Genomic DNA, 10857 nt, shown 5'->3' with positions numbered 1-10857 from the left:
TGGGTGGGGGGGGGGGGGGGGGATAGTGCTGGTATTAAAGTGGTTAAAGAACTTTAAGACTTTATTTGGTTGTGTTATTGCACGTGCATAATCTGTAAAACACTGCTTATAACAATTGTCAGGTGACTTGTGACCCCCAAATTAAGCTTCAGACATGGGGAATATAAATAAGAGGCAAAAATACACCTGAAAACTTGTAATACGAATATTCAGCGTCTTACATAAGTCTCCTCTCTATGATTTTCTCGTCATAAACATCCCCCCTACTCAGCCTTTAACAGGCAAGAGCCAGTTCAGAACAGTGTTCTGTTGAATTTGCCGACCTCACCATCTGCGCATTGCACACAGATGGCATTAACGAGGAAACGGATTCATTTAGAAATTATTAATTCCTAATTGTGACCGTTGATAATATGCCAACCATGGCAGTAAATGATGGATGGATGCACATTCACAATTAACATTGTAAGCAGTTACATTATCATGTAATTGCTTACTATATTAATTGTGAATGTGCATAAATTGCCATCAATCGTTTATTGTCATGGATGCGATATTATCAACGGTCACAATTGGCAATGAATCCTTTCTAAATAAATCCGTTTCCTCGTTAAGCCCGGTGTGTGCGCAAGCGCATATGGTGGGGTCGGCAAATTTGAATTTCGACTCGGTCCGCCGTCTCGACAGAACAGGTGTTACACCAATCCACACTATGGTGACTGTTGCCTAGCAACACTTTCTCGTCCTAGGGAGGAAGTGACGTCATGGAGAAACTGGAAGAAGCCGGAAAGGCCCGGATGTTAGTGCTGCCTGTGTGTCGCGATACCGCGTGACTGAAATATCGTGACAGGAGAGGAGTTGAAGCGGCCTGGAGTTGGTTTGAGGAGGAAGAGAGGTATGTGATAGCCAGTCAAGATAAGGGTTGAAGCCGGGGGACACAAAGGCCGGACAGGTAACATGGTGGAGATGTTAGACGAATATTTGGATGTTGCTGTTGGGTCTCTTCAGACCATTGTCATGATGATACATGTATATATATGGGGAAGGTGCTGTCTGTTCGGTTCTCCCTGGACAACCGTGTACTTATTTATGGCTAGACAAGTTATGTGTCAGGGAAAAGTGGTGCCCAGCATCAACACAGAGCTGCAATGAAATCCAGGCAGCACTGTCACACTGCTCTATGACATGCGTTATAAGACAAACTAGGAAAGATATTTCGAATTAGAAATAAAGCAAGGGTCCTTATTTCACTTTGTAGAATATGACAGCTGATTGGTGGCTATGGACCATATAACAAGACTGTATAAAGTGGTAGTAAGCCCTAATGTAATAAAAACATATAGTGCCGCAGACCTCAGCACTTGCCATGTATGCACGCCTGTTTTTCTTTTCATTCTGTGGGTGCTTTCATTTCCTGTTCAGAAAATCGTCTCCTGGTTGCTGTATTCGGGTGACTCAGTCCCCTTACAGGGTCCCATGGAGTCACGCTCCCAGCTGGCACCATGGCCGAGTCTCCTTATGTTCCTAAAATAAATTGTAGAAATGTCACCAGCACACCAATCCTTTTAAGATAGCAAAAGCTTCATTTATTGAAGTTTTTTGTCATATGACCAAACTACAAGGGACATATCGGTAAGGAGTGCGACAAGGATAGTACTTATCCTTATGTTCCTAGACACAGCCTGGGTGGCAAGCCATGCCCCTTTATCCTCCCGCTGCCTGTGCCTGCACTGTCCCTAGTACACTGCACAGTAACGTACTCGGGGCATGCGCTTCCCGACTCAGAGCTTCAGGGAATCAGTGCTCTGAAACTTGGAGCCAGCAGCGGTTTAGAGAACAGAATGTAAGTGTTTTTGATTATATATATATATATATAATCAAAAACATGTACTGGGGGATGTTTATCTGCATGCTTGGAATGCATTCAGTTAAAAAAAACATTCTGGGGGGAATTTATCAAAACTGGAGCAGACTAAATCTGGAGCAGATTTGCACTGCGAGCAATCAGCTTCTATCTCTCATTTTCAAACCCCAACTGAGCAAACTAAAGAGAGATGCTGATTGGTTGCCATGGACACCTGCTCCAGCTTTGATAAATTCCCCCCTCAGTGTTTAATACTACTTTTGATATGTGTGGTTATGACCTGTGCATACTGTTTGCAGTGCGGCTCGAGGGTGTCATCAGTCACTGAGTGTGCTCATTTCACTGCCCCTTGCAAGCAATCTGGCGGCACCTCGGTCATCAGAACAGCTTCCAGCGTAAAGCCAACAGTCAGCTTTACACATGTGTTCAGAGTCCCGGCGAGTCTGTTTAAAGGGGTCCACTGCCAGCGGCTTATGACACGTCGAAAGCAGTGATCTCTGTCTCTTGTACCATGTCCTCAGTCTCTGTCTTCTACAGCATAATTCCAGTCTTCCAAGTATTCCTGTAGCACTCTGCTGACCATTTCCTCTAGTAGAGCTGGCTATACACTGGGCTACTTTGGCCAATTCTTATTGAACTGGTGTTCACTTGGTGGGTGGCCCTGTCTGCCAGCTCCTGCCCCACATTCTTTGAAAAACTGAAGGAACCGGGTGGACGAATTGTTGGAAGAACGATGCCTGCATCCAGTCGGATGCAGGCAGTGTTCAGGTTTTTTAATTGCCACCTGGGCTAACAGTTAAAATACATTGGGGGGCATTTATGTATGCATCTGTGTCTAGTTAGTTGCTGGTATTAAAGTGGTTAAAGAACTTTAAGACTTTATTTGGTTGTGTTATTGCACGTGCATAATCTGTAAAACACTGCTTATAACAATTGTCAGGTGACTTGTGACCCCCAAATTAAGCTTCAGACATGGGGAATATAAATAAGAGGCAAAAATACACCTGAAAACTTGTAATACGAATATTCAGCGTCTTACATAAGTCTCCTCTCTATGATTTTCTCGTCATAAACATCCCCCCTACTCAGCCTTTAACAGGCAAGAGCCAGTTCAGAACAGTGTTCTGTTGAATTTGCCGACCTCACCATCTGCGCATTGCACACAGATGGCATTAACGAGGAAACGGATTCATTTAGAAATTATTAATTCCTAATTGTGACCGTTGATAATATGCCAACCATGGCAGTAAATGATGGATGGATGCACATTCACAATTAACATTGTAAGCAGTTACATTATCATGTAATTGCTTACTATATTAATTGTGAATGTGCATAAATTGCCATCAATCGTTTATTGTCATGGATGCGATATTATCAACGGTCACAATTGGCAATGAATCCTTTCTAAATAAATCCGTTTCCTCGTTAAGCCCGGTGTGTGCGCAAGCGCATATGGTGGGGTCGGCAAATTTGAATTTCGACTCGGTCCGCCGTCTCGACAGAACAGGTGTTACACCAATCCACACTATGGTGACTGTTGCCTAGCAACACTTTCTCGTCCTAGGGAGGAAGTGACGTCATGGAGAAACTGGAAGAAGCCGGAAAGGCCCGGATGTTAGTGCTGCCTGTGTGTCGCGATACCGCGTGACTGAAATATCGTGACAGGAGAGGAGTTGAAGCGGCCTGGAGTTGGTTTGAGGAGGAAGAGAGGTATGTGATAGCCAGTCAAGATAAGGGTTGAAGCCGGGGGACACAAAGGCCGGACAGGTAACATGGTGGAGATGTTAGACGAATATTTGGATGTTGCTGTTGGGTCTCTTCAGACCATTGTCATGATGATACATGTATATATATGGGGAAGGTGCTGTCTGTTCGGTTCTCCCTGGACAACCGTGTACTTATTTATGGCTAGACAAGTTATGTGTCAGGGAAAAGTGGTGCCCAGCATCAACACAGAGCTGCAATGAAATCCAGGCAGCACTGTCACACTGCTCTATGACATGCGTTATAAGACAAACTAGGAAAGATATTTCGAATTAGAAATAAAGCAAGGGTCCTTATTTCACTTTGTAGAATATGACAGCTGATTGGTGGCTATGGACCATATAACAAGACTGTATAAAGTGGTAGTAAGCCCTAATGTAATAAAAACATATAGTGCCGCAGACCTCAGCACTTGCCATGTATGCACGCCTGTTTTTCTTTTCATTCTGTGGGTGCTTTCATTTCCTGTTCAGAAAATCGTCTCCTGGTTGCTGTATTCGGGTGACTCAGTCCCCTTACAGGGTCCCATGGAGTCACGCTCCCAGCTGGCACCATGGCCGAGTCTCCTTATGTTCCTAAAATAAATTGTAGAAATGTCACCAGCACACCAATCCTTTTAAGATAGCAAAAGCTTCATTTATTGAAGTTTTTTGTCATATGACCAAACTACAAGGGACATATCGGTAAGGAGTGCGACAAGGATAGTACTTATCCTTATGTTCCTAGACACAGCCTGGGTGGCAAGCCATGCCCCTTTATCCTCCCGCTGCCTGTGCCTGCACTGTCCCTAGTACACTGCACAGTAACGTACTCGGGGCATGCGCTTCCCGACTCAGAGCTTCAGGGAATCAGTGCTCTGAAACTTGGAGCCAGCAGCGGTTTAGAGAACAGAATGTAAGTGTTTTTGATTATATATATATATATAATCAAAAACATGTACTGGGGGATGTTTATCTGCATGCTTGGAATGCATTCAGTTAAAAAAAACATTCTGGGGGGAATTTATCAAAACTGGAGCAGACTAAATCTGGAGCAGATTTGCACTGCGAGCAATCAGCTTCTATCTCTCATTTTCAAACCCCAACTGAGCAAACTAAAGAGAGATGCTGATTGGTTGCCATGGACACCTGCTCCAGCTTTGATAAATTCCCCCCTCAGTGTTTAATACTACTTTTGATATGTGTGGTTATGACCTGTGCATACTGTTTGCAGTGCGGCTCGAGGGTGTCATCAGTCACTGAGTGTGCTCATTTCACTGCCCCTTGCAAGCAATCTGGCGGCACCTCGGTCATCAGAACAGCTTCCAGCGTAAAGCCAACAGTCAGCTTTACACATGTGTTCAGAGTCCCGGCGAGTCTGTTTAAAGGGGTCCACTGCCAGCGGCTTATGACACGTCGAAAGCAGTGATCTCTGTCTCTTGTACCATGTCCTCAGTCTCTGTCTTCTACAGCATAATTCCAGTCTTCCAAGTATTCCTGTAGCACTCTGCTGACCATTTCCTCTAGTAGAGCTGGCTATACACTGGGCTACTTTGGCCAATTCTTATTGAACTGGTGTTCACTTGGTGGGTGGCCCTGTCTGCCAGCTCCTGCCCCACATTCTTTGAAAAACTGAAGGAACCGGGTGGACGAATTGTTGGAAGAACGATGCCTGCATCCAGTCGGATGCAGGCAGTGTTCAGGTTTTTTAATTGCCACCTGGGCTAACAGTTAAAATACATTGGGGGGCATTTATGTATGCATCTGTGTCTAGTTAGAAGATGTTGCATCCCCAATGTACGTGCGTTTCTGCCGCATAGGAAGATTCTTTTTGCGGTGCTGTTTTTTTTTTTTTCCTAGCAATACGGCTCTTTGCAACAGGAGTACGAATACAGCATTATTTTAGCATGATTATTGCAAGATGAAAATCTCTCTGTGACTGAAATCTCTGCCATTCAGTCACAAATGTTAGAAGTGCTCTTGATCACTTCTAAAATGAGCGCAAAGAAAATAAAAAGCCGCTTAAGTTTAAACATTTAAAGCACCGGTATCGGCATATATTATCTAGGCATTTTCATGAGTACTTGTGAAAAGGCCCAGTGTCAGCATCCATGCATCCCAAAAGAAAATTTTTCAATCAGTCTCTTTATGGCAAAGTTACTTTGGGCAAGTTTATTTCCTTAACCACTTGCTGATAGAGATAGAGCTTTCTTTTGGTGGCATTTAATACCCACTGGGGTTTTTTATTTTTTACTATATAATGAAAAAAGTACCGAAAATTTTGGGGAAAAAAAACTGTTTTCCCTACTTTATGTTATAAAACAATTATTACCAAAATTTTTGGCAAAATATAAAAGATGGGGTCACGTCGGGTAAATAGACACCAAGCACGTCAAGCTTTAAGAGTGCGTGCGCTCGCAAAAACTACCATACCCAAAATTGGCAATAGGCGACGCTTCAAAAGCTTTTACCGCTCATCAGTTTAGTTTTATCAGTGATTGATGGGCCGAGAATTATTGCTCTCACTGCGATGTTCACGGCGATATGTAACGTGCGGCGTAATGGATGCAATCGTCGTTTTCAGCATGTAGGCGCACTCAACACATGTTTGCATGTGTATGTGGGGGGCGGGGGACTTAAAAAAAAATTTTTACATTTTTTTTTATTACCTTTTTATATGTGACCTTTTAATTAAAAATGTTTTACTTCTTCTTTAAATCTTCTTTTTTTTTTTTTACTTCTCTATTGCTATCACAAAGGGGACTAACAAGCCCCCTTTGTGATTGCCAATTTTCAGTGACGGGTCCTCTTTGCGGAGACATCAGGGGTCTTTAAAACTATTACTTATGTGAGTAATACATTTATTATGGATTTATAGGGCTGGCAAGATGGCAAGGGGGCAGCAGAAGATACAAGCCCAACAAAAGAATGCCAAGAAGCAAGCTGAGAAGAAGAAACACGGAACTGATCAGAAAGCTGCTGCAAAGGCAGCTTTAGTCTTCACATGTCCTGTGTGCAGGGTAATATATTTGAATTATATAATATCTGAATTGTGTTCTTACAACATTGATATTTTGTAAAACTAGAGATATATGCTTCCATTGCTGGTACTCTGGAAGTGATTAAGCTTGCAAGAGAGGCAGTTGATGCTTTTTTGTTTCTTCATGCAGTTATTTATAAAAGATATACCATTGCATGTATCGCATTTCAGTGACTGTGCATTTTGGGACAGGGAGTCCCATGGAGTAACACTGCCACACTGAGATGCTTTGCATGTGTAAGAGGTCTCTTCTGCATTAAGACAATTGATGGCTGTCATATTTGCATTAAAGGAGAACTATGAGGTGAGTGCTTTTCACTCACCTCATAGTTCTAGCCGACCGGTGACAATGAGACTGTCACAGGTCGGCTCAGTAGATCGGGAGGTGAGCGAACACATACCGGCGTTCGCTCACCTCTCGATCCTGTCACGGCTCTCTGAGAGCCGTGACAAAGGAGGGGCTGGATTCCCCGCTCCGATCCGCCAGTGCTGACTGGTGGAACGGACGGGTGAGGGGGCGGGTACAGCTGGCTCTGCCTCTAGATAGGCAGAGCCAGCTGTCAGTCACGCAGCTGGGCGGATCCAGACATAATTGTCGGGATCCGCTTCCGCGTCTCAGTATACGGCGAGCTACAGCTCGCGGTATAATGAGCCTAGGGTGACGGGAGGACGCTATTTTGTGTCCTCCCGTTACCCTAAGGAGAACTATGGGGAAAAGACTTAACCCCATAGTTCTCCTTTTTAAAGGAGAGCTATTGGGACGAGTAAAATGTACTCTTCCCAATAGTTTGAGCCGGTGTGTGACACTGCAGATGTCGACTCTATAGCTCGAGAACTGAGCAATCACAAACTGCTGATTGCCTAGCTTATGGCTTCTCCCTGCAGAGAGCAGTGACTGTCATTCACCGCTCCCCACAGGGATTCCTCCCCTCTCTCTGTTCTCCAGCGCTCATTGGAGGGCCAGACAGGGAAGGGGATGGGCAGAGCAGGCTATACCCCTAGAGAGGCGGAGCCAGATGTCAATCAGGTAGGGGGGTGGATCCCGACAATGTTGTTGGGATCTTTCCTGGCTGCAGTATGTCTCTGCACTGTCAGCATATAGCAGGATATATGCCAGCTAGATGGTGACTTTGGGTCACAGGTGTACATTAGTAAATGTCCTCCGGTAACCCAAAAGAGAACTTAAGCCAAAAAAAAGTTTGGCTATAGTTCTCTTTCAATGCATGTGACGAACATCTTTCTTATGTCAATATTCGGCCATCTGAATAAAGCCTTACAGGGAGGGCAGTTGTTAGAATTTAATTTTATCTGTGTAACATTACTCAACCGGTTCACAGTTGTAAGCAATATTGCATGAAAAGCTGTCTAATCTCCCGGACAGCTATGCGCAGATTTGTGACAGTGGAGCCTCTGTAGAAAGCTTGTTTGTAAGTGAGCTGTACCTCACCTGCTTATTTAGAAGGCAAAAAAGGGCTTTCCACCTGCAGCAGGAAGTTAATAGGATGTAAAGCGGAATACAGAGTGACTTCAAATTGTTGTGCTAGTGCTGTGCATTTAAAAAGAATCTGCTTTCAAATTTAGACACAGATGCCAGACCCTAAAACGTTCAAGCAGCACTTTGAAAGCAAACATCCTAAGTCTCCGATGCCTCCAGAACTAGTTGATGTGCAGGCATAACAGTTTTCAGGTCAGTAATATACCTTTTCTGTTGTCACTAAATTTGATTGAGCTTAGTAGGTCAATGTTGTCATTTCTACTTTTTATCTAGTTGGTTTCCTTTTAAATGTGTTGTGTATAGCAGGTTGCACAAAATTACGTTTTGCCCACAATTGTTGGGTAAGGGGTTATCCAGGTAAATCATGCCAATTACGTTGGGTAGATGTGTGCAGCTTATTTTTATCAAGTAGAGTTGTACACTTTCCAACTGTTGGTAGACTACAATAGTCTCTAACAAAATCTGACTGCATATGGGCAGCTAATGATAAATACATCACAGCTGAGTCTTGGAGGCCTCCCAGTCATGAGTGTAAGTTACTTGTTTAGATCCCCAGTTTAAATAAATAGTTGGTGTATGTCCTGCATATTTATTTTCTTTTGGTTTTAGTAGGGAAGAGTTAGAACTAGGGATATACTAATACCAGTATCGGTGCCGTGGGCATTTTCACGAGTACTCATGAAAATGCTCTGATACTAAGCGCAGATACTGGCACTTGAAATGTTTAAACACAGATGGCTGCCATAAGGTCCTGTGCTTGCTGGGGACCTCACAGCAACCTTGAGTCCCTTTGCTGTGCTGTAAGCAGCGGCGCAAAGTCCTCACAAGGCTGCTAAGAGGTCAGGCTGCATATCACTTCCTCCTCCCACTTCCTCCTCCCACATCCAGCCCCACTGAGACCCTGAACAGCCCTGGTGACCAACCCAGAGTATGTAGCTTCATAATATTCTGCATTGCTGTATAATGTATTGCTGGGATTTGTAGTCCTCTATAGCTGGTGGTATTCTGCATTGCTGTATAATGTATTGCTGGGATATGTAGTCCTCTATAGCTGGTGGTAGAGCTGCAACAGTTAATCGATTTAGTCGATTAAAATCGACGATTGAAAACGTTGGCAACGTTTTCGATCGTCGATTCGTCGGCTATCGATTGATTTGCCTGTTCGGGGCTCCACATGCGGCCTGAGCGGCACGTCACACACTGCTCCCGTTGCGGCTGCCGTGCCCACGGCACAGGCCGCGTAAGCCACGCCCACCGCACGCTGTATTGCGCTGTATAATGTATTATTGCTGGGATTTGTAGTTCCTCTATAACTGGTCAGTGGTAATCTGCATTGCGCAGTATAATCATTATACAGCGCAATGGAGAATACCACCAGCTATAGAGGACTACAAATCCCAGCAATAATACAATATATACAGCGCAATGGAGAATAACGCCAGCTACAGAGGACTACAAATCCCAGCAATAGTACATTATCGTATAATGTACTATTGCTACATTCCTCTATAGCTGCTAGTATTCTGCACTGCGCCGCTGTATAATGTACTATATTGCACACCACACTTTTTTTTTACTTCCACCGCGCCAAGCTTGCTCCGGTGATGGACTACAATCTCAATACAAACTAGTAGTCCCATCACTGGAGCCTTTTATCCGATTAACCGATTAATCGAACTTAATCGGCCAACTAATCGATTATGAAAATAATCGTTAGCTGCAGCCCTAGCTGGTGGTATTCTGCATTGCTGTATAATGTATTGCTGAGATTTGGAGTCGGTGGCAGAATTACCAAGGGCGCAGCGGTTGCAGCTGTGACTGCTTTGGCGCTCCACCACTGTCCTAAAATCATTAGTCTGTATTGTTTTTTGTTTTTTTAAACTGTCACATGACCCAAAAAAAAAGGTATTTGGTATCGGCGAGTACTTGAGGAAGTTTCGGTACTCGGTCTGGGAAAAATTGTATTGCTGCATCCCTAGTTATTGTAATTCTCTTGCTATTTGGGGCTTAGTTGGAGAGATTTTCCTTTGCTCACTGACCCGTTGACAGTCTTTTAACAGACATGAAGTTGGGGAAAATCTCGAACAGCAGCACATACAGAAATTGACAAACACTTGAGCTAAAATGTATGTATAAACACAGAAGTGTGTGCAAAGTTTTTGTTTAATGACCAAACTATAGTACTGTGTGATGGTATTATTTTTCTTGTGTCTTCCAGATGTGTCCTCCTCTTACTGATGAATGCACTGATTGAAGTGGTTTGGGCATCTATAAAAGACACTTCTTCAAATCTGAGCACACCTTACCCAATTTAAGTCAGAGAAAAATGATTTACATTTCTGGACTCTGATCCTCCAGCAGCTAATAACTATTCACGTATTTTATTTTCCTTTTTCCCAGTCTTTTTGGAACTGGAGAAGTCGTAGCGTGCGTTTTGGCTACGCTCTCATTGGTGAGCTCAAGTATGAGTGAAGATCACGTGACCACATATTGCATCCTTTTAAACATACAAAAACATTTATCTTGGGAACATATTTTCTTTTCTTGATGCTTTGTCCAAAAGCACCATAGTTACTTACTGCCAGTGTATTTTTTTTAATGTTTTCAATAGCAAAAAGATATTCTGTTTAAAATAATCCACTTTATCAATATTTGTTTTACTGCATTCCGCCAGAGAACACTATGTCTATCATGTGGTATTTTTTTATATATT

General features: G+C 43.4%; 1 protein-coding gene across 2 annotated transcripts; it reads left to right on the top strand.

Annotated features, from left to right (window-relative positions):
• Nucleotides 1-754: 754 nt before the first annotated feature.
• LOC108804721 (zinc finger protein 706-like) lies at nucleotides 755-10518 on the top strand. 2 transcript variants are annotated; one of them, XM_018576585.1, is made up of 4 exons: nucleotides 755-895; nucleotides 6488-6629; nucleotides 8231-8336; nucleotides 10363-10518. In XM_018576585.1, exons 2-3 carry the CDS (start codon nucleotides 6498-6500, stop codon nucleotides 8324-8326), a joined length of 228 nt encoding a protein of 75 aa, XP_018432087.1. In that variant the 5' UTR covers nucleotides 755-895; nucleotides 6488-6497; the 3' UTR covers nucleotides 8327-8336; nucleotides 10363-10518. The 2 variants fall into 2 exon arrangements, with proteins under 2 accessions (XP_018432087.1, XP_018432084.1); XM_018576582.1 differs by lacking the exon at nucleotides 755-895 and adding an exon at nucleotides 3437-3577.
• Nucleotides 10519-10857: the final 339 nt, after the last annotated feature.

The sequence above is a fragment of the Nanorana parkeri genome, unplaced genomic scaffold (genome assembly GCF_000935625.1).
Source record: "Nanorana parkeri isolate BGI_ZX_2015 unplaced genomic scaffold, ASM93562v1 scaffold70, whole genome shotgun sequence".
Lineage (NCBI taxonomy): Eukaryota > Metazoa > Chordata > Amphibia > Anura > Dicroglossidae > Nanorana > Nanorana parkeri.
Note: the sequence above shows the minus strand (reverse complement) of the source record. Positions and strands in the feature narration are given on the sequence as shown.

Excerpts from the sequence above, each read along its gene's own strand:
- LOC108804721 (XM_018576585.1), top strand. The coding sequence starts at position 6,498 with ATGGCAAGGGGGCAGCAGAAGATACAAGCCCAACAAAAGAATGCCAAG. Across the intron at positions 6,630-8,230 it reads TCACATGTCCTGTGTGCAGG|ACACAGATGCCAGACCCTAA; the intron begins GTAATATATTTG and ends TTTCAAATTTAG.